Source organism: Mandrillus leucophaeus, unplaced genomic scaffold, assembly GCF_000951045.1.
Source record: "Mandrillus leucophaeus isolate KB7577 unplaced genomic scaffold, Mleu.le_1.0 Scaffold38, whole genome shotgun sequence".
NCBI classification, from domain to species: Eukaryota; Metazoa; Chordata; class Mammalia; order Primates; family Cercopithecidae; genus Mandrillus; species Mandrillus leucophaeus.
The window spans coordinates 3,710,642-3,736,508 of NW_012104031.1; the positions used below are offsets into that span (position 1 = coordinate 3,710,642).

Below are 25,867 nucleotides of genomic sequence, written 5' to 3' on the forward strand. Positions count from 1 at the left end.
AGGAGAATGGCGTAAACCCGGGAGGCGGAGCTTGCAGTGAGCTGAGATCCGGCCACTGCACTCCAGCCTGGGTGACAGAGCTAGACTCCGTCTCAAAAAAAAAAAAAAAGTAACAACTATGCCTTATCACTGGGCATTAGGGGAACTTCTTAACCATGACCCCTTAATTAGAATTAAAAGTGGTAGTTTATTTTTATTTTTTTAGAGACGACTGGAGTACAGTGACACAATCATAGCTACTGCTGCCTTGAACTCCTGGGCTCAAGGGATCCTCTTGCCCCAGCCTCTTAAGTAGCTGAGACCACAGGTGTGCACCACCATGCCCAGCTAATTTTTCTTTTTTAAATTTCTTGTAGAGACAATGTCTTGCCATATTGCCTAGGCTGGTCTCAAACTCCTGGCTTCAAGCAGTCCCACCAGGCCCCCAGAAAGTGTTGGGATTACAGGCTTAAGCCACTGTGCCAGGAACTTTAAAACAGTTTTGTTTTAAATATGGAAAAATTATATTTTCCTTCACAAATTATACTTTTGGTTAGGTTAGTAATTTATTACCTGGTGTCTTTTTTTTCTCTTTTTTTTCTGAGACAGGGTCTCTGTCACCCAGGCTAGAGTGCAACAGTGCAATAAGGGCTCACTCCAACCTTGACCTACGAGGCTCAAGCAGTCCTCCTTCCTCAACTCCCCAAATAGTTGGGACTACAGGCATGTGCCACCACACTTGGCCTGTAACCTTAGCATCTTGTTGTTTTGGAACCTACTAAAAACTTTAAATAACAAACTTTAAACATATGACAATTGAGAAAGCTAGGAGATTCCACCTTATATTTGGGTATGCATGAGGTATTGTGAAATATCCTTCATAGAAAGTGAAGCATTTTTATTTAAAATATCCTTTATAGAGGTTGAAGCATTTGTAGCAGGATGTAGAGACTAGATTATGCCTCAGATCCATTTCATTTCTAGAATTTTAGAAAATCAAATAATAGATCATGTTCTTTTGTTCTGTACCCATTTTTATTGCTACAGGTGGATCTGTATGTCTGTCTCTTATGTGGCAGTGGCAATGATGAAGACCGGCTACTGTTGTGTGATGGCTGTGATGACAGTTACCATACCTTTTGCTTGATCCCACCTCTCCATGATGTTCCCAAGGGAGACTGGAGGTGTCCTAAGTGTTTGGCTCAGGTAATAATTAATGGTAGAGGTAACACTAGAAGATTTTTTTAGGGCATTTTTCTTTGCCTTTGAGTTTTATTTATTTTTTATTTTATTTTTAGACAAGGACTAACTTTGTTGCCCAGGTTGGAGTGCAGTGGCACAAACATGGCTCACTGCAGTCTCAACCTCCCTGGCTCAAGCAGTTCTTCCACCTCAGCCCCCCAGGTAGCTGGAACTACAGGCCCATGCCATGATGCCTGGCTGATTTTTGTATTTTTTGTACAGAGGGGTTTCACCATGTTGCCCACGGTTGATCTCGAACTCCTGAGCTCAAATAATCCTCCTACCTCGGCCTTCCAAATTGCTGGGATTACAGGTCTGAGCCACCTCATTTGGCCTGCCTTTGAGGTTTAGATTTGGCAGTCGACAGTAATGAGGTCCATGAAGAAAACTGGGATGGACCTGAATAGGAAAGAGGTCTTAGAAGTGAGTTCCACAATGTATGTGGGTAGTTAAGAGGCAGAAAATAATTTGTAATAACTATCTTTTTTAAAAAAAATTCTTATAAAAAGCATTACATGCTCTTTGCAAGAATTATTAAAACACTGAACAACTTAAAAAGTAGAGCTATGCTTTCACAGTGCATACATAACCACTGTTAATGTCTTGGTGTATATTCATTCTGCCTTTTTTCTATTTTAAACAAATGGAGCTACATTATATAAGTAATTTTAGTAATCTGCTTTTTTCATTTGTAGAGACATTTTCATGTAGCACTGTGATTACTGATGTTTTTAATAGTGCATGCTGTCATTGGTAAAATCTGAAAAGGATCTATGATTATCTTTTTGAGGTTTTTTTTTTTTTTTTTTTTTTTTTTTTGAGACAGGATCTCACTCTGTCACCCAGGTTGGAGTACAGTGGAGTGCAGTGGTGTGATCTCAGCTCACTGCAACCTCCGCCTCCCCAGCTCAAGTGATCCTCCCATCTCACCCTCCCAAGTAGCTGGGACTATAGGCTTGCACCACCATGCCCAGCTAATTTTTGTATTTTTTAGTAGAGACAGGGTTTTGCCATGTTGTCCATGCTGGTATCAAACTCCTGAGCTCAGGTGATCCGCCTGCCTCGGCCTCCCAAAGGACTGGATTACAGGTGTGAGCCATTGCGTCCAGCCATTAGGATTATTTTGTATTAATATTATGTAGCAGTCAGTCTATTACCCTTGTTAGGGTTGAATTGTAATATAATAGTAAGGAGGTTTAAGTATAGCATGGATATAAAGGTTTGAGTGCCTTTCCATGTAGCTATGTTACAACATAAGGATGTCTCCATCAATGGGAGATCACTAAGCATGGGACAGGGCAGGGGGTCATGGATGTTAGATAAATTATTTAATAACTTGTAATAGGGATGACCTTATCAATGGATCTGGAATATTTAAGTCTATTGGCTCACGAAGATCTAAGGCAGCTTATACTGCCCCTGTTAACTCCCAGTATTAGATTATAATCAAATATTGCTGGCCTGAGAGCCATTCTGTTTCCATCAAGTGGTTTATCTCTATTTTGACCTATTGTATGTTGATTTTATAATTTTTAACTCCCAGGAGAACATTATTACTCTCATTTTCAGTATTGAAAACATTGTTTGATTTTGAAGGAAGTCGAATCTTTAGCCTGCCTCTTATAAGTATGTAAATTTATCCAAGTTGTGGTTGTTAAAATTGACATTTTATTTGCTCATTAGCAAATAAATAAAATGTATTTCATTTGCTTATTAAAATAACCACATTTTTCAGGCAGGTTTATTTTTATAATATAGACCTAGCATAGCAGTAAAATACACAAAGCCTTGTTTTCTATCTGCCAGCTTGATGATTGACCAAGTATACTTGGTGTTTTCAGTGTCACCTAGATCATAATTTTCTTTTTTATTTTCAGGAATGTAGTAAGCCACAAGAAGCATTTGGCTTTGAACAAGCAGCCAGGGACTATACCCTCCGTACTTTTGGGGAAATGGCAGATGCGTTCAAATCTGATTACTTCAACATGCCGGTCCATGTATGTACATATATACTGCTTCGATTTAGGATTTTAATAGCTTTTGGAGAAAAGTGTACCTGAAGACGGATTTTTAGTTGAGGCCTCACTCTATTAGGCATTATCACACAGAAAGCAGAATGAAACCTTTAATTTGTTTTGTGGTATTTAAAATTTCACAATACTTTAAAAAGCATTCTAATTTTTTATTTTAGGATTTCTCTAAAGATACCTCTTCCACACTGATCATACAGCACCAGTAATAGAATACTAATAAAGAAAATCATCAGCAATCGTTTTGGTCCAACAAATATAAACAATACTTAACAAAATGTATTAAATGACTGCTATGTGCCAAGGAGTGTACTATGCATTGGGAACACATTTGTTGTATATTGTTATGTAATCATAAGTTAGTAGTATAAATTTCAGGATGAGTCCATTTTTAATTCCCCTTTATGTACTTTGAAGCATAAGCATTTTCCATTCAGCATTTAATATTCCATCAAATGAGTACACCAAAATGTAATGCTTTAATTCTGGATATTTAAACTATGATTTTTGTCACTACTAATAAAGCACTGCAGCAAACCCTTAATGCATGTAGTACTCTTTAATTGGATGATTTTCTTGGGATGATTATTGAAGTCAGATGAGAGTCATTCTCCCCCATTCCATCCCAGTGGCTGTAGCAGTTTATGGATCCCAGCAATGTATGAGTGAACTTGTTTTTCCCCAACACCTCTAACATCAGCTATTAGTTACTTAAAATGTTTGCTTATTTAATGGACTTAAATTTATACTCCATTTGAATTTTCAGTTCTCTTGACTTCCATATGTGTTATAGTTGCCAATATGTTTTGCTTAACCAATCCTGATGACTTGCATGTAACCTCTTCTATTTGTGGTTAACTGTATATTTTGACGAAATATTAGATGAGGACATTGAGGGATAGACGTTTAAATGTTACCTGCCTCTAGATTTACACCAGATTAACAACAGATTGACATTTAATCTGGTGACTCTTTATTCTAAGGGTGTGCTGCTACAAATTGCTCCTTTTGTCATATCCTATATACTGGCAGTCTCCAACCACCCCTTCCCCACCTGGCCATGAACCAGTACCAGTCGGTGGCCTGTTAGGAACAGGGCCACACAGCAGGAGGTGATTGGTGGGCAGACGTTACCACCCGAGCTCTGGCTCCTGTCAGATCAGCAGCTGCATTAGATTCTCATAGGGCAAACCCTATTGTGAACTGCCCATACAAAGTATCTAGGTTGCATATTCCTAATGAGAATCTAATCCCCCCACCTCCCAGCCCTTGCGCCCTGCCCTTCCCTAGGGGTCCATGGAAAAATTGCCTTCCATGAAACCCATCCCTGGTGCCAAAAACACAGGGACATTGGGGATCACTGCTATATACTGTCTTTTTTTTTTTTTTTGAGATGGAGTCTCGCTCTGTCGCCCAGGCTGGAGTGCAGTGGTGCAGTCTTGGCTCACTGCAAGCTCCGCCTCCTGGGTTCACGCCATTCTCCTGCCTCAGCCTCCCGAGTAGCTGGGACTACAGGTGCCTGCCACCATGCCCGGCTCATTTTTTGAATTTTTAGTAGAGATGGGGTTTCACCATACTAGCCAGGATGGTCTAAATCTTCTGACCTCGTGATCCGTCTGCCTTGGCCTCCTAAAGTGCTGGGATTATAGGCGTGAGTCACCGCGCCTGGCCTATACTGTCTTTTTTGTGTTGGTTGCCTACATTGCTCTCAGACAGGTCCAGTGAAAAGAATGAAAGGATGGACTCAGGTAATGTATTTGAAAGCATCTCAAAGTATAAAAGCATCATTGAAACAACAAACCATTATTACTGTGCTATTATCAACTGTACAGTACTATACGTTATTCAAACACAACTAACCATTATTACTATACAGTTTATGTTACATTTTTTGAAACACAGAAATATCTCCAAGTCATAAATAATTGCTTTCCTTGGCTCCCTTTTACAGTTGTGGCATGGCTGGTGATAGAGGAACATGAATTCCTTTTAGACAGTAGAGGTTTTCTGAATTGCCTAAGATCAATTATGGAACATTCTAGACACAATTTTTCCATAGGGTGCTGTTCTTTGATTCCCATCACTAAGCTTAATTGGTCACAGACAGTTTGTGGGGGAACTCATTTTTTCTATTCCTTGTATTTCCAGATGGTCCCCACAGAGCTTGTTGAGAAAGAATTTTGGAGACTGGTAAGCACTATTGAGGAGGATGTCACAGTGGAATATGGAGCTGACATTGCCTCAAAGGAATTTGGCAGTGGCTTTCCTGTCCGAGATGGGAAAATCAAACTTTCACCCGAGGAAGAGGTAGGCATATAAGTGGCTTGGAAATTGAGGTATTGAAAGTCTGTTTGATTGGCTTGAAGTAACTTATGATTACTTTGAGCAAATCCTTAATTACCAGATTTTTAATGATTTCAAGAAAAGTAGAAAGAGCCTACAGAAGAATTCTAGTCCTAACTATGTCCTGTATTGTGGTCATAGGGGAAAATTACTTACCACCCTTTGCCTTCAGATTTTATAACCTTGGTTTCTCTTTCTGAAGAAAACCTGAAGGACTGAGACCAGGTCTATTTATTTTTGAACTTTAGTATTTTTGAGTTTTTTTTTCCATACTAGCGAACTATTCTTAGGAAGAGTTCTATTTCTATCTTGGTAGGAAAGTGTGATTTTTTTTTTTTTTTGGTAGTTTTCTTTGAGAATATTACATATGATCAGAAAAGTACATAGTTATATGTATACAGCCTGATGAATTTCCACAAACTGAACACACCCATGTAACCAGCACTAACTAAAACAAGAAATAGGATATTCCTAGCACCCCAGAAGTTACCTTTTTGCCTGCTCTCCTTCACTGCTTTTCCTCTTTCAGGACAAGCACTATGCCCTCAGGATAATCACTATCCTGACTTCTAACACTATCGATTAGTTTGCCTGATTTTGAACTTTGTTAAAGTGGACTCATGGCTTATGTTCCTCTATATATATTTAAAAAGAGATAGATACAAAAGTATATGCTGTATAAATCCCTTTACACAAAGCTCAAAACTGGGCAAAACAAATCTCTGAGCATCCTAGAAGGTCAGCATGGTGGCCCCTCTTCTTCCACATTTCTTTTTTTATTTTGGAGGAGAATATTTTTAGCTGGCCTTTTGAAACAGAGTTGTAAAATGTTAGCATTATATAGCTAAACCTTTATCCTCTTTTGTCTTCTTATTTTTAGGAGTATCTTGATAGTGGCTGGAATTTGAACAACATGCCAGTGATGGAGCAGTCTGTCCTTGCACATATTACTGCTGATATATGTGGCATGAAACTTCCTTGGTTGTATGTGGGAATGTGCTTTTCTTCATTCTGCTGGCATATTGAAGACCACTGGAGCTATTCAATTAACTACTTGCACTGGTGAGAAGTTCCAAAAAGAACCCATGAATAGTATGCAAGCTGGATAGGAAAACTTCCCTTTTCAGTGCAGATGTGTCTTAACTGTGTCTAAAGAGTAATGAACTACTTTTTTTTCCCTAAGGTTTTTCACTTCTATTAGAACAGGCGTCCTGACAAGTTAAGACAGTGGTTCTCTAGACTTTTTTTTTTTGTTTTTTTTTTTTTTAGATGAAGTTTTGCTCGTTGCCCAGGCTGGAGTGCAATGGCGCGATCTCGGCTCTCTGCAACCTCCACCTCCCAGGTTCAAGCAATTCTCCTGCCTCAGCCTCCCAAGTTGCTGGGATTACAGGCATGCGCAACCACACCCAGCTAATTTTTTCTATTTTTAGTAGAGACAGGGTTTCTCCATGTTGGTCAGGCTGGTCTCGGACTCCCGACCTCAGGTGATCCGCCCACCTCAGCCTCCCAAAGTGCCGGGATTATAGGCGTGAACCACTGTGCCTGGGTAAGACAGTGGTTCTTAAGGTTCCTAGAGCATCCATGAATTGCCTGAAATAGCACACACTCTACTTTGCAAGAACAACGTATTTCTGGGGGAAAGGGTAGTTTTTATCTGAAGTAAAAAAGTCTTTACCTAGGCCGGACACAGTGGCTCACACCTTTTATCCCAGCACTTTGGGAGGCCGAGGTGGGCAGATCACCTGAGGTCAGGAGTTCGAGACCAGCCTGGCCAATATGGTGAAACCCTGTCTCTACTAAAAATACAAAAATCAGCTGGGTGTGGTGGTGTGCACCTGTAATCTCAGCTGCTTGGGAGGCTGAGGGAGGAGAATCACTTGAACCCGAGAGGCAGAGGTTGCAGTGAACCAAGAGACCCCGCCATTGCACTCCAGCCTGGGCAACAGAGTGAAACTCTGCCTCAAAACAAAAAGAAGTCTTTACCTATAGAAAAAGCATATTCTAAGTAAAAGTTACTTTTACTTAGAATTTGATGGCCAGTGGTAGCCTGGATACCCTTTTGGGAGAAGTGTGAATTTTAGTAGTACCACAGTGTCCTCTAGGTCTGTGTGATGACCAGCCTCTTTTGTTGTGCTGAATTCAGGTATCACTACGCACAGTAGAGTGAGCCTTATCTTTGTGTGTGCATTGAGGGGGCAAGGTGGGAGGGATGTGCAGATATTTGGGCTTCTTTACTTTTTAAACTCTTCAAGCCATTTCTTCACATCTGTTTTCTTCTCTATTTTTCTTCTAAATATAAAAATATTTGAAAATCTATAACTCACTCAAATCCTCACACAAGGAATTTGAGGATGTACCACAAGAAAGAGAATTGGCATATATATGTATAGAATTAATTCTACTTCCCTAGGCAGTTGCTCCCAGCTGTAAAATGAAGATTATATTTACCATACCTCACAGGGATGATACAGATAAATTGTTTGATAATTTAAAGTCCTTTGAAGAATAAGAATTCCTTAGAAATGCTAATTGCCTTATTAGTGTTTGATTTAACCTAGTCTGCCAGAATGGGCAAGGGAAAAGAAAAATGGCGAGTTGCCTTCCCTTGTCAGTTGCTTTAGGAAACTGTGGTAACAACATATCCTGAAGTGAATACGATACCTTATATTCTTAGAAATTCTAGATACCGGCTGGGCACGGTGGCTCACACCTGTAATCTCAGCACTTTAGGAAGCTGAGGTGGGTGGATCGCTTGAGGTCAGGAGTTCGAGACCAGCCCGGCCAACATGGTGAAACCCCGTCTCCACTATAAAAATACAAAAATTAGCTGGCCATGGTGGTACACACCTGTAATACTAGCCACTCAGGAGGCTGAGGCAGGAGAATTGCTTGAACCTGGGAGGCGGAGGTTGCAGTGAGCCGAGACTGCGCCGTTGCACATCAGCCTGGACAACAGAGCAAGACTCAGTCTCAAAAAAAAAAAAAAGAAAAAAAAGAAATTCTAGGTGTCTGCATTTTCTAAAGAATCAGATAAAAATGGGAGGGGGGAGAGGGACCTCAAATGGAAAGTCTTCTGTTCATTCATACTTGAAGGGGGAAAATGTATTACATATGTTCACATCACATTTCTTTTTCTTTTTCTTTTTCTTTTTCTTTTTTTTTTTTTTTGAGGTGGAGTCTTGCTCTTGTCATCCAGGCTGGAATGCAATGGTGCAGTCTTGGCTCACTGAATCCTCCACCTCCCAGGGTCAACTGAATCTTCTGCCTCAGCCTCCCAAGTAGCTGGGATTACAGGTGCCTGCCACCATGCCTGGCTAATTTTTGTATTTTTGTTAGAGATGGGGTTTCACCATGTTGGCCAGGCTGGTGTTGAACTCCGGACCTTGTGATCCACCCGCCTCGGTCTCCCAAAGTGCTGGGATTACAGGCGTGAGCCACCGTGCCCGGCCCACATTCACATTTCTAATGATACTTTGTCAGTTTGCGGTTTCCTTTGTAGCGTAGTCTTACAAAGCCAAGTCTGAAAAATATGAACTGGTAACCCATTTTGTTTGTGTTGGTGTTGCAGATTGATTTATTTTTATAATCTATTTCCAGGGGTGAGCCAAAAACCTGGTATGGAGTCCCAGGGTATGCTGCTGAGCAGCTAGAAAATGTAATGAAGAAACTAGCTCCAGAACTCTTTGTGTCCCAGCCAGATCTCCTCCATCAGCTTGTGACCATCATGAACCCCAATACCCTGATGACTCATGAAGTGCCTGTATGTTCTGGGTTAATCCTTCTGCCACTCAAGCTTAATTTACCACTTCTTTTTCCTTTTTATTCACTTTTTTATGATGTTGATTTGATTCTGTGTTTTCCATAGCATAACTTGATAGCAGAAACAGCTGTTTTGCTGCGGTACTGTACATTTACTCAGTGGGACTGGATCCTTAGATACCATAAAAATTAATTTGTTGCAGCTAGTAACTAGATTGCTAAACAGCCTTCCTTTGCAAATAATAATTGCAATTCATTGGTTTTAGTATATTTGTATGTGAAAATTTATTTCAAGGTCTTGAGCTTGTATTTTAGGGTTCACAGTCTAGACCGAAAAAAGTCTAGAGGTTGCTAAATGAAGTGACACCTAACAACAGGGATATGTTCTGAGAAATGCATTGCTAGGTGATTTCATTGTCATGTGAACCTCATAGAGTGTACTTACATAAACCTAGATGGTGTAGCCAACTATACATCTAGGCCATATGGTATAGGGTATAGATGCTGAGCTACAAATCTGTACAGCATGTTACTGTACCGAATACCTTAGATAGCTGTAACACAATAGTAAGGATTTGTGTATTTAATTGTATCTAAACAGAAAAGGTACAATGAAAATACGGTATTATAATCTTACAGACCACCATTGATATGTGGTCTGTCTGTGACCAAAATGTTGTTATGTGGTGCACAACTATACTGGCTTCCTTTTGGAGAATACTCTGAAGATATTCGGGAGGCCATATTGAAATGTATGAAGAGTCCATCTTAGCTAAATCAAATGTCAGTGATACATTTACAATGTTAAAGTGAATTCTTGAACTTGTTGTGACCTAAATTTTATGCTTTTGGGTTCATAGGCTAGTCAGTGGAGACAACAGAAAGGATTTTTATTTGAGGCATTATAAATTATGCATAGACCATAGCTTAGAAAATAATCACCAGTAAGCACCACAATCTCACCATCTTCTCGTAGTTATTTTTCTCATTGATATTTTTCTTTCCTTATGTTGACTGTTTTTTCCAATTTGTTAAGAGTAGATTACTTTAATTGAGACCTGACCCTGGTTCTTTAATAATTGAGCAAACCTCCTGGGGTTAGATTCTGGACCTACAGAGATAGATGAATGAACTCCTTGTGCATTTAGGGATTCACAATACGAGGTAAAAGATAATGCTTATACAGATAATCAAAGGGTGGTTTCGTTTGACAGTGGTGCCGACTATGAGACTGATCTAATAACTCTATTGGGAATCAGAAAGGGCTCATAAATGAGATGACATCTGTAGTAGGAACTGGAACTCTGATAAATTATCACATGTTTGGCAGAGTTAGGGAAGAAGGAGAAGTATTCCAGGTAGAAGATATGGTGTTCCTGTGATGGGTCTTTTAACAGAACCCTGAAGGCCGTATTACTATACAGATGGCTGGTCTCCACCCCTAGAATTTCTGATCCTGCTATTTTGTTAGTCTGAGTGGGGCTTGATGATTTGCATTTCCATCCTAGTGAATGTTGATGCTTTTGTTCTGGGGGACCATACACTAGGTAAGCATTGGTGTAGAAATATAGAGGCTTGAAAAGGAAATCTAATATTATTATATAATAATAAGCCCAGTGTAAGGATTTGTGTGCCTAGAGCATTATAGGTACTTTTGGGGTGAGGGTGGTGGTAGGAAGAAGGGAATGATGGGAGATAAGTTTGAGTTCCAAAAGAGGAGGAGCTCTGTATGTTATGAGATTCTTGAAATAGAGTGGGATTTCTTTAATTGGTGGTAGAAGATACTTATTTTGGGGGTAATAATAATATATTAGGATATTCTTAATTGTAGCTGTTTTTACAAGTTATACTTTGAATCTTAATATGGCCACATTTTTGTTTTGTGTTCAGATACTAATCAACTTTGGTAGTCTGGGATACTGCTCCATCTTGTGACATAAATTAGTATCGCTAGGTGATATTCTACTATAGTAATTTGTTTCTTCTGGCTCAATTTCAGAAAGCTGCCTTTTTTTGGAAATTATCTAATAGTCTGTGTCCAGATTGGTTTTAGTAACAATGTCACTCTTTAAGAAACTCAAAAATCTTCAATTTCTGTCTCTTTAGGTTTACCGAACTAATCAGTGTGCTGGGGAGTTTGTGATTACATTTCCAAGAGCCTACCACAGTGGTTTTAACCAGGGTTTTAATTTTGCTGAGGCTGTTAATTTCTGCACTGTTGATTGGGTATGTAATTGCAATTTAGTGAACCTTTTCAAATTTATTATTTTTCTTGAGGAAATTGAATATAATGTTTTAAAGTGTCATGTGGGCTAGGCATGGTGGCTCATGCCTGTAATCCCAGCACTTTTGGATGCCAAGGTGGGCAAATCACCTGAGGTCAGGAGTTTGAGACCATCCTGGCCAACGTGGTGAAACCCCATTTCTACTAAAAATACAAAAACTAGTCAGGCGTGGCGGTGGGCGCCTATAATCCCAACTACTTGGGAGGCTGAGGCAGGAGAATCACTTGAACCCAGGAGGTGGAGGTCACATTGAGTCAAGATCATGCCATTGCACTCCAGCTTGGGCAAGAGACTGAAACTCTGTCTCAAAAAAATAAATAAATGTCACACGGGTAGTTGCCTTGACCCATTACTGCTCAAATAGTCAGTCTGCAAATTATTTACCAGTCCACAATGAGATAAAGCACTTGTACCACAGTGTAAATCAAGCATGAATTACCTAAGCATACTGCTTAGTTCAGCTGATGTGTTTTCTTTTGTAGCAAGATTTTCTTGATAAAGAAAGGAGTCTGTTGATTTACATTCTGGCTGAAGCTCAGCATCTGATTGCAAACTGATAAATAATTCCAGTCTAAAGGCTATACTTTGTATAGTACTGGCTTAAATTATTTACAGTACAGCAATTTAAGGACACATTTGGTTTTAGTTAGTTGTAAAGTTTAATTTTTATATTTGTATTAACACTTTCACCTAAAAAGATCTAGATTAAGTGTTGTTAAAGCTAATGAATTATTATTTTGTCATAATGGTACTTGCTCTATCTATACTTATTTTCCATTATGTAGTTTTTTGGAGTATTATTCCCTGAAGTAGGTTGATCTTACCAGTTCAGCACAACGATTTCAGGAAATATATAAGGTCATACTTCTAATTAGATTCTACATTGTTGTAGATACTAATACATTGTTAATACATTGGGTCTTTTTTTTAAAAAAACCACTTTTTAATTAAGATATGTAACATTATAGATCTTTGGTATGCAAAGATAAATAAGGCCTAGGGCCTAGGCTAGGAATCTTACGAGTCTGATGTGTTGTTTTTTTAAATTTTTTGAGACAGAGTCTCGCTCTGTCACCCAACCTGGGGTGCAGTGGTGTAATCATGGCTCATTGCAATCTTGACCTCCCAGGCTCAAGCAATCCTTCCACATCAGCCTCCTGAGTAGCTGGAACTACAGGCGTGCACCACCACACCCGACTAATATTTGTTTGTAGAGATGGGATTTCACCACACTGCGCAGGCTGGTCTCCAATTCCTAGACTCATGCAAGGCTTGGCCTCCCAAAGTGTTGGAATTACAGGTGTGAGCCATCCACCTGGCCCAGAGTCTGGTTTTAGGGTTGGTAAATGATACGTATTAAGACCCATAGTGTGATGTTTGGTAATTTGATGATAATGGGTCAGAGGTGTTTGCAGATAGAAGAAAGATGAATGTTATTTTTTTCTTTCCATCTTTTGATACAGCTGCCATTAGGCCGACAGTGTGTGGAGCATTATCGCTCGCTTCATCGATATTGTGTGTTTTCCCACGATGAGATGATCTGCAAGATGGCTTCCAAGGCTGATGTACTAGATGTTGTAGTGGCGTCAACTGTTCAGAAAGACATGGCCATTATGATTGAGGATGAGAAAGCTTTAAGGGAAACTGTCCGTAAATTGGTAAGGCTTATGGAAATCCAACTGCATGTTGTCATTGGGTATTATTTAGTAAAATTCTTACGCACTTTAATATCATTTAAAGCAGTCTTTTTAAAGCGTATTTTCTTTGAGGCCATTGTAATAGATGTAGTATCTCGTGGTTTTAATTTTTATTCACTATCTTATTTGCCACATGTACATATGTCTCTTTGAAGTAGCTGTTCAAATGTTTTGCCCCTTAAAAAAAAATATTTTGTAGAAACAGGGTCTCACTATGTTGCCCAGGCTGGTCTCAAACTTCTGGGTTCAAGCTATCCACCTGACTCAGCCTCCCAATGTGCTGGGTTTATAGGTGTGAGCCACCACACTCGGCTCGCCCTTTATTTTTTAAAAAATTTGTTTGTTGTAATAATTCTTTATGTGTTCTGTGTACCAGTGTTTTTTTTTTTTTTTTTTTTTTTTAATCAGATAGGCGTTTTGCTAATATTTTCTCCCAATCTGTGGCTTGTCTTTGATTTTCCTACCAGTGTCTTTCAGCAAGCAGGAGTTTTTCATTTTGATGAAGTTCAGTTTGTTAATTATTTTCTTGTGTGAATCATGGTTTTTTGGTTTCCTATTTAACAAATCTTGCTTAATCCAAAGTTACAAAGATTTTTCTCCTACAAAGTCAAAGTCATCAAGTTTTACATTTAGGTCTTTCATCTATTTCAAGTAATTTTTGTTTTTCAAAAATATGAGTCAAGGTTCATTTTTTAACATGTGGATATCTAGTTCTTCCAGCAGCATTTCTTGAAAAGACTGTCTTTTCTTCATTAAATTGCTTTGGCACCTTTGTTGAAAATCAATTCACCACATAAGTATGGGTCTATTTCTGGACTCTGTTGTGTTCTGGTGATCTGTGCATCTATTCTATTGCTAATACCAAATGGTCTTGATTATTGTAGCTTTCTAAGAAGTCTTGAAATCAGGTAGTATGAGTCTTCCAACTTTTTTTTTTTTAATTCGTTTTATCTCTTTTACTTTTTTTTTAATGTAAATTTTAGCATCAACTTACCAATTCCTGCCAAATCGATTCCTGTTGGAATTTTGATTGACGTTGCATGAAACTATGAATAGTTTGGGGGAGAATTGATATCTTAATAATATTGAGTCTTCCAATTCATGAACATAGTATGATTTTATATTGCATGTTTTTTGGCACTGTTATAAATTGTACTTTTAAAAGCTTTGAATTTCTAATGGTTTATTGCTAGTATTTAGAGAGACAATTGACTTGTATATTGACCTTGTCTCCTGAGACCTTGCTAAAGTCACTTAATTTCCAGTAGCTTTTTCATGGATTCTTTTGTAATAATAATATCTGCAAATAGTAATACTGTTTTTTTGTTGTTGTTATTTGTTCGTTTGTTTTTTAAATGTGCCTCTTTGGGTAGAATCCCAGAATATTGGCTCTCTGCAGCCCATTATAGTTTAACAGCAGGTCACCTACCTTCCCCCCTTATGTTTTACAGTTGGGGAAAATAGTGTCCAGAGGGTTTAAGTGACTTACATCAAAGTCTTACATCAAAAATGGTAGCTCATTTTTTAGAACTCTGAGAATTTTTCCAGGTATGGAATTTACACATTAAAATTGGGTATGAACTACATGATTCATTCTCAACTAAAATCCATAGAATTGGTCCTTAATCTTATTTTAAACAAAAATTTTAACTCTCTCCATCCCATGAAGTCCTTTTTAATGACCAATTCAAAAATAAAACCAAAGTCTAATTAGCATTTTCCTTACCTTCCTCATCTTTGTTGGCCCATATACTTGGCAGATATGAAATAGTTAAAAGGTTAAAATACAGTGTAAGAGAATAAAAGAAAGAAGCCCAGTGGTTCATAAACTGACTGGCATTCTCAAGACTGGATTAGGATCCAGTTTTAGATAGGGAAAAAATGGTGATAGAAGTTTGATCGTTGAATGACAAAAGGTATATCCAAGAAGGGTTCTCTAGATGTTCGGTGGTACAGATTATGTTGAAATTTACTGGTTCAAGACCTTATTGTTCCTGGCAGTCTTTTTGGATGAAATGTTTTATTATGGCTTTAGTCTTTCCTATTGCACAAATTTTCTAACTATTCAGGTAATGATATGCTTTCAGATAACTTCCTGTAAAAGGCTAAGAGACCACTCAGCATCTTCCGAAACTCAACAATTTCTGCATAATAGTCTTTTCCACTTGTCCCATGTTCTTTCCTTTTATTTTTGTCCTTTTAATAGATTCTCCATATTTCCTCAGAAGTAGGAAGCATATTCCTTTCTTTTGCTCTTATCTATACCCAAAATGTGGACAAGGCTAATTTGGAGTAGAACAGACAACTAACCTCAGTAGTTTTACAGTCCTATTGTGTTCATACTCAGATCAAAATGACCAAACATAAGGACCTGCCTTGTCTGAAAAAGGAGATCTCCCTAGACAAATGAACTTGCCTATATTTGCTAGGTCATTTGTTTCTTGTATGCCACATGTTTTAAAATCATGCATCCCTATTTTGGTAAGGCTTTTTTTTTTTTTTTTTTAAAAACTCAAGTACTACTGCATGCTTGTCTTGGACTGGTGGATTATATTATCCTTTGGAGGTTTCTCTAAAGTATACTTTATTCTAGGGAGTGATTGATTCGGAAAGAATGGATTTTGAGCTATTGCCAGATGATGAACGTCAGTGTGTAAAATGCAAAACTACATGCTTCATGTCTGCCATCTCCTGTTCTTGTAAACCTGGCCTGCTTGTTTGCCTGCATCATGTGAAAGAATTGTGTCCCTGTCCGCCTTATAAATATAAATTGCGGTAAGTAGGAAGAATGATTTTTTTTTTTTCCTATGGAAAACAGTTGATCCTTACTAAAAGCTCAATGACATCGCAGTTCTGGGGCTGAAATGTTAAATATAAAACATCTAGTTTTCTCCAAAGCTACACGTCTCAAAGCTAAGTGTGGTGGTATTATTTCCAGGTATAGATACACGCTGGATGATCTCTACCCTATGATGAATGCATTGAAGCTTCGAGCAGAATCTTACAACGAATGGGCCCTGAATGTGAATGAAGCTTTGGAGGCAAAGATCAACAAGAAGAAAAGTATGTGGTACATAAAGTGACTTGGTGATTGGCAAATTGAGGCTCATTGTGATGTAACCAAATTAAGGTCAACAAAACATTTCTTGAAACAGCCTGACCTCATCCTTGGTTATCCCCTCTATGTAGCCAGGTTTACAGAGCACCAGCAGAGAAGGTTTTTTTTTTTTTTTTTTGAGACGGAGTCTTGCTCTGTCGCCCAGGCTGGAGTGCAGTGGCCGGATCTCAGCTCACTGCAAGCTCTGCCTCCCGGGTTTACGCCATTCTCCTGCCTCGGCTTCCCGAGTAGCTGGGACTACAGGCGCCCGCCACCTCGCCCGGCTAGTTTCTTTGTATTTTTTAGTAGAGACGGGGTTTCACCGTGTTCGCCAGGATGGTCTCGATCTCCTGACCTCGTGATCCACCCGTCTCGGCCTCCCAAAGTGCTGGGATTACAGGCTTGAGCCACCGCGCCCGGCCGCAGAGAAGGTTTTAAAACCAAGAGTGGATAATGCAGATGCCCTTACATCATAGTGAAATTTCGGTATATGAGTTGTGCAACATCACTTACTTAATAAAAACGATATTGTTAGGAAACCTTTATTTTTGTCTCAGAAATAAAAATTTCACATTTCTTACAAAGACATTGAAATCTTCTTTAAAAAAAAAAACAAAAAAAAACAACCAAAACATCTTGTGACAAAGGCAGCATGACACTAAATCAGGAGTCTCTGAAATGGTAGTTTATCACTTCTTAGTTCTAATTAAGGTTAAGGTCCCTGGCACTTGTCATTACCTTTGAAAGTCACTACTACCCTTTTTATCTCTCTCTCTCTTTTCTTATGAAAATATAGTTTGTTTTTTGTTTTTTACTTTTCAGCTTAGGGGTACATGTGCAAGTTTGTTACATAGATAAACCTGTGTTATGGGCGTTTGTTGTACAGATTATTTCATCACCCAGGTTATTATTAATAACCCATTAGTTATTTTTCTGAACTCTCTCCCTCCTCCTGCCCTCTACCCTCCCAATAAGCTGTGTGTTGTTCCCCTGTATATGTTCATGTGTTATTCCCCTCTACACATCCATGTGTTTTCATCATTTACCTCCCACTTATAAGTGAGAACATGCAGTATTTGCTTTCCTGTTCCTAGTGTTAGTTTGCTAATTGCCTCCACCTCTATCCATGTTCCTGCAAAGGACATGAGCTCATTCTTTTTTATGGCTGCATAGTATTCCGTGGTGTATATGTACCACATTTTTCTTTATCCAGTCTTATCATCGATGGGTATTTAGGTTGATTCTATGTCTTTGCTATGGTGAGTAGTGTTGCAGTGAACATGCACATGCACGTGTCTTTATAATGGAGTGATTTATATTCCTTTGGGTATATGCCAGTAATGGCATTGTTCAAATGATATTTGAGTCTTTAGATCTTTGAAGAATCGCCACACTGTTTTCCACAATAGTTGAACGAATTTACACTTCTACCAACAGTGTATGAGTTCCTTTTTCTCCACAACCTTGTCAGCATCTGTTACGTTTTGACTTTTTAATAATAGCCATTCTGATTGGTGTGAGATGATATCTCATTGTGTTTATTTATTTATTAAATTTTTATTTTTTGAGACCAAGTCTCGCTCTGTTGCCCAGACTGGAGTGCAGTGGTGTGATCTCGTCTCACTGCAACCTCCATCTCCCAGGTTCAAGCAATTATCCTGCCTCAGTCTCCTGAGTAGCTGGGACTACAGACACACGCCAACATGCCCAACTAATTTTTGTATTTTTAGTAGAGACAGGGTTTCACCATGTTGGTCAGGCTGGCCTTGAACTCCTGACTTCGTGATCTGCCCGCCTTGGCCTTCCAAAGTACTGGGATTACAGGCGTGAGCCACTGCACCCAGCCTTTCATTGTGGTTTTGATTTGTATTTCTCTAATGATCAGTGATTTTGAGCTTTTTTTTCATAAGATTGTTGGCCATATGTATGTCTTCTTTTGAAAAGTATCTTTTCATATCCTTTGCCTACTTTTTAATATTTTTTTCTTGTAAATTTGTTTAAGTTCCTTATAGATGCTGGATATTAGATCTTTGTCAGATGCACAGTTTGCAAATATTTTCTTCCATTCTCTAGGTTGTGTATTCACTCTGATGATAGTTTCTTTTGCTGTGCAGAAGCTCTTTAATTAGATCCCATTTGTCAGTTTTTGCTTTTGTTGCAGTTGCTTTTGGCATCTTCATGAAATCTTTGCCTGTGCCTATGTCCTGACTGATATTGCTAGGTTGTCACCCAGGGTTTTTATAGTTTTGGGTTTTACATTTAAGTCTTTCATTCCTCTTGAGTTAATTTTTGTATATGGTATAAGGAAGGGGTCCAGTTTTAATCTTCTGCATATGGCTAGCTGTTATTCCAGCACCATTTATTGAATAGGGAATCCTTTCTCCATTGCTTGTTTTTGTTAGATTAGTTGAAGATCAGATAGTTGTAGGTGTGCATTTTTATTTCTGGGTTCTCTGTTCTATTGGTCTGTGTGTCTGTTTGTACCAGTTCATTTCTCTTTCAGAGTGTTTTCACTTGCTTTCATTTCTGTAGCCCAACACATAACTCCACCCCCTTTTATTTAGGGGAAAGGAGCAATATCATTGTCTCTGAGTCTACTGTGCTTTAGTAACTGAGCACACTAGTTACTCACTAACTATAGAATAAAATACGGAGGAAGAAGTGGTTCAAGCCACACAGTAAGACTTATATTTACTTTGCTTTCATAAGTCAGTTGTTTTCTTCTTTTTGTCTATTGTAAACATGCCAGGTTTTTTTTTTTTTTTTTTTTTTTGAGACAGGGTCTTGCTCTGTCATCTCAACTGGAGTGCAGTGACATGGTCATGGCTCACTGCAGCCTTGAAATCCTGGGTTTAAGTAATCCTCCTGCTTTAGGTTGTCAAATAGTTGACTACAGTTGTGTGCCACCATGCCTGGCTAAGTTCTTTAATTTTGTAGAGATGAGATCTTGCTGTGTTGACCAGGCTGGTCTTGAACTCCTGGCCTCAACTGATCTTTCTGCCTTGGCCTCGCAAATTGCTGGGATTTACAGGCGTCAGCCACTGTACCCGCCCTAAAACATGTCAGGTCTTAGCATTTTTATATTTAAGTTCAACTCTAGTTTAAAAAACTCCATGTTTGGCCGGGCGCGGTGGCTCAAGCCTGTAATCCCAGCACTTTGGGAGGCTGAGACGGGTGGATTACGAGGTCAGGAGATCGAGACCATCCTGGCTAACACGGTGAAACCCCGTCTCTACTAAAAAATACAAAGAAACTAGCCGGGCGAGGTGGCGGGCTCCTGTAGTCCCAGCTAGAATGTAGTCCCTGTAGTCCCAGGAGAATGGCGTGAACCCGGGAGGCGGAGCTTGCAGTGAGCTGAGATCTGGCCACTGCACTGCAGCCTGGGCGACAGAGCGAGACTCTGTCTCAAAAAAAAAAAACAAAACTCCATGTTCAGCCACCACCCTGGAAAAATCAAATCAACAAATTTATTAATAATTTAAAGCATTGCAAGAATTTGAAGTTATATTTCTAGACAAGAACTGACAAAACCAATCTCCTCTGAATTTCATACCAGTAGTAATAAACATAATGATTACAGAAAATGTGACTTTTTCTTCATTCCTAGGCCTTGTCAGCTTCAAGGCTTTAATTGAAGAATCTGAAATGAAGAAATTCCCAGACAATGATCTTTTGCGACACCTTCGCCTAGTCACACAGGATGCAGAGAAGTGTGCCTCTGTTGCGCAGCAATTGCTTAATGGCAAAAGGCAAACTAGGTATGTGCTTCTGACTGCGTGAGTTTGGATTCTTTGGCACCTATGTTTGGAAACCTGTTGTGACTCCTTCTGTCTTGAATTTCTGTGACCACCTGGGTGTGGTGGACATTTATATATATATTCTTATATGGCTTCCTTGGGCCTTTGTCTTTATAGATACCGATCTGGTGGAGGGAAATCCCAAAATCAGTTGACAGTGAATGAGCTCCGGCAGTTTGTAACACAGCTGTATGCTCTTCCATGTGTCCTCAGTCAGACACCATTGCTAAAGGTAACCATAGAGGGATGTGTGGGAGAATACTTTGGTAATGCTGTATTTTGTATATAAACTTGATTGACATTACTAAGTAATCTTTGGTGATTAGTATGTACATTTTTTTGCAGATGCTTTTAATAATACATTGAGTGGTATGTGTATATAAACAGATTATAATAGTAGGCCCACAGAGGGGAAATAAAGTTGAAAATTTTTCCTTTGAAAGTGACCTTGGCTGGGCATGGTGGCTCACACCTGTAACCCCAGCTCTTTGGGAGGCTGAGGCAGGCGGATCACCAGGTCAGGAGTTCAAGACCAGCCTGTCCAATCTGGTGAAACCCCATCTCTACTAAAAATACAAAAATTAGCCAGGCATGGTGGCACATGCCTGTAGTCCCAGCTACTCCAGGAGGCTGAAAGCAGGAGAATCGATTGAACCTGGGAGGCAGAGGTTGCAGAAAAAAAAGAAAGAAAGTGACCTCAGCTAGTTCGAGTTGGGATAAGGTCTCCGTTATAGTTGCTTAGTGTTTGCTGTCAGTTGGCTTATGTATTATCTTATTTACCTATATTATTACTAAAATTAAATGAGATGTTAGAGTATCTCAGTGAATATGAATTTAAGATTCTAAGTTTGAAAGAAGCCAATTACTGAAAATTACTGTTTTAATGCAATAACCTGTGTATTTTTTTAGGATCTCTTGAATCGTGTAGAAGATTTTCAACAGCATAGTCAGAAACTACTGTCTGAGGAAATGCCTAGTGCTGCGGAGCTGCAGGACTTGCTAGATGTCAGCTTTGAATTTGATGTTGAACTTCCACAGCTTGCTGAGATGCGTATCCGTTTGGAACAGGCCCGTTGGCTGGAAGAGGTGCAGCAAGCTTGCCTAGACCCCAGCTCCCTTACTTTAGATGATATGAGACGTCTCATAGACCTAGGGGTAGGGCTGGCCCCGTATTCAGCAGTGGAGAAGGCTATGGCCCGGCTGCAGGAACTGCTCACAGTGTCAGAGCACTGGGACGACAAAGCCAAGAGTCTCCTCAAGGCCAGGTGAAAAAGCAGACTTCTCTTTCTTTGGGAAGGTTGGACAGTTTTCTCCATCTTAAACATAGAGCACAACAATTGGTGTATGGCATGTGCTCAGTAGCTGCGGTTATTATGCATGTGGAAGACATGTAGAAATAGCTGAGATATTTGGAGCTGCTTTGGGACCTGAATAAAAGAATGTTAATTTTTTCTTATTTTACTGATTATAAAATGAATAATTCAATTGGATACACCTTTTCTAGAGTTGGTTTAATAAAATTTCCCTGGATCCTGTTAATGTCCTGTCTTTGAGAGAGGAAAATACTTACAAATAGGTGAAGCTGTTTAAATTCACAGTTAATAAATACGGTTCCAAGGAGTCTTAAAGAGAAATGTGTGAGAGTCAGTAGGCACTGTTCTGCAAGAAAACAGTGCAGATAATTTTCAACATGAACAGACAATGCCATTTGAAAAAATTTCTTTGCCATACTGAATTTCCTTTGAAATGCTAGTCTTTTTGGTAACCATTTAAAGAAAAATGAACCATCATATAAAATACTAAGAAGTCTTTGTTTGCATTTTGTAGGCCACGGCATTCATTGAATAGCCTTGCTACGGCAGTAAGGGAAATCGAAGAGATCCCCGCATATCTGCCCAATGGTGCAGCTCTGAAAGACTCAGTGCAGAGAGCCAGAGACTGGCTTCAGGATGTAGAGGCCCTGCAGGTTGGTTTTAAAAAGTATATACGGAATGTGTAAGTGCATCCAGAAAGAGCAATATTGGAAAGTTGTGAAGAATAATATGTTGGATCTCGCTGCACAGTTTCACTATTTTAGGGGTTGACCAGAAGACTAATTCTATTCAGATTTATTTGGATGTACTTACCAGCTATTATCCTGACCAGTTGTCTCAAATATTTAAAGCTTAGACAGTGTCACCAACTTTTTCTGGGAGCTGGGGAGTCTTTCATAACAAACTTGAGTACTTGACTGCAGATTGAAGCAAAAGAACTAACAATGAAGTAGTGAGAGAAAGTAGTTCTCTACTCTTTGATAAGTATGATTACCTCTTGTTGGCTTGTCCACAACTTTGAAGTTCTGACAATCAGTAATAGCAGATTCAACAAATCTAGTTATATGACTAAATGCCCAAACTAAGCCCCAAGGCTCAGAATTTTCATGAAGTAGTGACTTCAAAGTACCCTCCCAACCCTAAAAAGAAATAAAAACCTACCCAGTTCCAAAGTAATTATCCAAAGTATCCAAAGTCATTTCCACCAAGTATTTGTGGTTTTATGCTAGATGTCATACTTTTTGACCTGTATATAAGTTTAAAAAAATAATTAAGTTCACTTGTAGCATTGTTAAGGTACAAAAATAATGCATTATTTAATATGATTTTCCCAGTTTTCAGACGACTGACTGAATGACTTAATTTGAAAAGTGTTTGATGGGGGATGTCTTCCCTTATCTCTTATCATCATAAACTAATAGGTGTTACTGACCTATTGAGAAAAAAAAGTCTCAAGTTCTGTTTTGTTGAAGTCCTCAAATTCTAGAAATAAAAATACTATCTGGCTTTCTGAATATTTGTGTAATTTTAAGTGGTGCTAATTGGCTAGTTGCTAACAAGAAGTACCAAACAGGACAATTCTAGACAAATGTTTGCATCTGGGCATCTGTTCTTGTTAATAGGGAAAAGAAGATATATTGTTTGAGGAGATTACATAATTAAGGACTGACTCCAGCAAGCCAAAAACAAAAACAAAAACAAAAAAAACCAAAATATTTACTATGGATGTAAACTTCGTTAATGAGAGTTTTAGATGTAGGCACTTGTCAATGATAGTTGGTACTGTAGTAATTAGTTTTAGTCATGGTCCTCCTTTTTACTCCATGATTGCTAGCAGCCAGAAGGTGAGCTCATAGCAATAAGGAGAGGCTGGCATATAAAATCAGAAAGCAAGGGCATGCTTCTGGATGAGTTTATTTCCTTCATATTTTATATGTATATGCTACTTTTACTATGTTTGTAACAGTGCCATTAAGGGCAAAAGGCAAGTTTTGCTTCATTCCTGAAAAAGTAGCCTACCTTTTTTTTGAATCATATATTTAAGGACTAATAGACATGACTAACAACAAGGAACTATTTTCTATTTAGTGGATTATTTATTTTAAAATGTTAGGCAGTATTCTGCTTTACACATAGGAAGCACTCAGATTTCAAAATTAAATACCATAGGAATAGCATTAATTTATGAGTCACATTCTTAAGTGTCCATCAGAACATTTATGCCCTAACAGTTTTAATCCTCTAAGAATAAATATCAAAGGCAGCAAAATAACCTACCCAGTCTTCCCTAGTTGTCCCAAAAATGTCCCTTATGGCTGTTTGTCTAACCCAGGAACACACATTGCACCTAATTGGCATCTCTAAGTTTCTTTTGATCTTGTAGTGTTTTCCTCCCTACCCCAGTTTTTCTCATGTCACTGACTAGACAGTTATCCTGTGGTATACTCCACCTTCTGGATTTGTTTGGTTGTTTCTTTGTGGAGTGTTCCATTCTCTGTATTTTCTATAAATTGGAAGTTAGTTTTAAAACCCTGGTGCATCCAAGTTAAACATTTTTTAATATAATGCATTAAAATGTCAGGTAATACTGTATATTCTATATTGCATCACAACAGGAGACATACCTGGATGACCTGACATCAGTGATGCTAAGTTTTACATTGTATTAGAGCAACACCAATGCATTTCATCCTCCATAACCTAATGCTTTTACTCTCCTTCTAGTTTGGCTATCTTTTTCTAAAAATACAGTTCCCAGACCAGCAGTAGTAGCATTGGCAACAGCAGCTTCACCTGGGAACTTGTTAGAAGTGCAAATTTATGGACCTTTCTCTGACCCACTGAATTAGAATATTTGGGGATAGGACTAAGGAAACTGTTTAAACAAGCCTTCCAGATGATTCTTATGTATGCTAAAGTTTGAGAACCACTGGGCTGTCTCAACTTTTATTTTAGTTTCCTGAATAATTTATATTGAGTTGCTTTAATTAATCATTGGTGAGTGGATTGGGGTAAAATATTGTTTTGTTGCTTTTTATTTGTATAATTCCGTATGAAAGTCTTGAGTTTCTACAAACCTTCATTTCTGCTGAAATTTTTTTCAAACTATCAGTAGGGATCAATGTGATGAGTGAATTTAGAAGGGTGTAAATAGAACAAAGGGACCACAGTATATGCCATGTTCACATTTGTATCCTTAGAGTCTAGCATATACTAGGTTCTCTAGGCCCGGCACAGTGGCTCACTATAATCCCAGCAGTTTGGGAGGCCGAGGTGGGAGAATTGCTTGAACCCAGGAGGTAGAGGTTGCAGTGAGCTGAGATTGCACCACTGCATTCCAGCCTGGGCAAGAGTGATACTCTGTCTTAAAAAAGAAGAAAAAAGAAAAAAAAAAGAAAATAAAAAAACACCACCAACAACAAAAGACCAAACTAGGTTCTCTAAGTGTCACTTCTACCCCCAACATTATTGGTCAGCTGGCAGGTTGACATTTGTGAATTTAGCATGTTGTTTGTGAATTTAGCATGTTGAGATCATGGAGTAATCTGAAGTACTCAGTGAACCAATCTGATTTATGCTTTTCCTGGTTTTCGTAGAAGTGTTCTTTTTTCTAAACTGCTGTAATTTTCCTTGATTTATTAGGCTGGAGGACGTGTGCCAGTGTTAGACACACTCATAGAACTTGTTACACGAGGCCGATCTATCCCGGTACATCTGAATTCTTTGCCAAGACTGGAATCCCTAGTAGCTGAGGTTCAGGCTTGGAAAGAATGTGCTGTTAATACATTCTTGACTGAGAATTCTCCATATTCTCTCTTAGAGGTAAGTTTACAACCAGCTCATCTGCAAGACCTTAGATCTCCTAGTTTGGTAAAACATGCAGTTCATCACATGCAAAGATGACATCACAGATTAATCTATATTCTGTGAGTTGTTCTTCCAGAAAAGCCAGGGAGATTCTTCTAATCTTCTGGTGAAGCAACCTTTAAATGTTTTCTTGGTTCATTTAGGATAACAGTATCTTAAAGAAGAAAATTTTTTCCTACTGGGTGAAATTCCTCTGTGTTGAAATTGGACTCTTAAACTTGGCCATGTTTTACCCACCTGAATTTCATAAGCCTGATAAATGATCTCCCCCATCTTTTAAAAGTGCTTTAACTGCACTTTTTGTATTTTCTGTAAACTGTTGCTTGTGCATCATGACTGGGATCAGTTGGTATATATCACATTTTTTACTTGTTACTTAATTGAATCAGGAAATCAGTCAATCTCATAAGAGTCTTCCTCCTCCTTTTGTAAAGGAGAGTCTGAGGGTTGCACGTTCC

The 25,867-nt window shown here is 38.7% G+C and overlaps 1 protein-coding gene across 1 annotated transcript in view; it reads left to right on the plus strand.

The window, feature by feature from the left end:
- KDM5B (lysine (K)-specific demethylase 5B) overlaps positions 1-25,867 on the plus strand; it is an 85,347-nt gene that overhangs the window by 50,573 nt on the left and 8,907 nt on the right. Inside the window, exons 8-21 of the mRNA XM_011990514.1 lie at positions 1,027-1,185; positions 3,099-3,218; positions 5,400-5,558; positions 6,475-6,656; positions 9,192-9,354; positions 11,460-11,579; positions 13,102-13,296; positions 15,929-16,110; positions 16,274-16,398; positions 20,040-20,190; positions 20,347-20,461; positions 21,139-21,494; positions 22,057-22,195; positions 25,185-25,364. Of these exons, the coding sequence (XP_011845904.1) occupies positions 1,027-1,185; positions 3,099-3,218; positions 5,400-5,558; positions 6,475-6,656; positions 9,192-9,354; positions 11,460-11,579; positions 13,102-13,296; positions 15,929-16,110; positions 16,274-16,398; positions 20,040-20,190; positions 20,347-20,461; positions 21,139-21,494; positions 22,057-22,195; positions 25,185-25,364 (2,346 nt within the window). The remainder of the gene's footprint in view (positions 1-1,026; positions 1,186-3,098; positions 3,219-5,399; positions 5,559-6,474; positions 6,657-9,191; positions 9,355-11,459; positions 11,580-13,101; positions 13,297-15,928; positions 16,111-16,273; positions 16,399-20,039; positions 20,191-20,346; positions 20,462-21,138; positions 21,495-22,056; positions 22,196-25,184; positions 25,365-25,867) is intronic.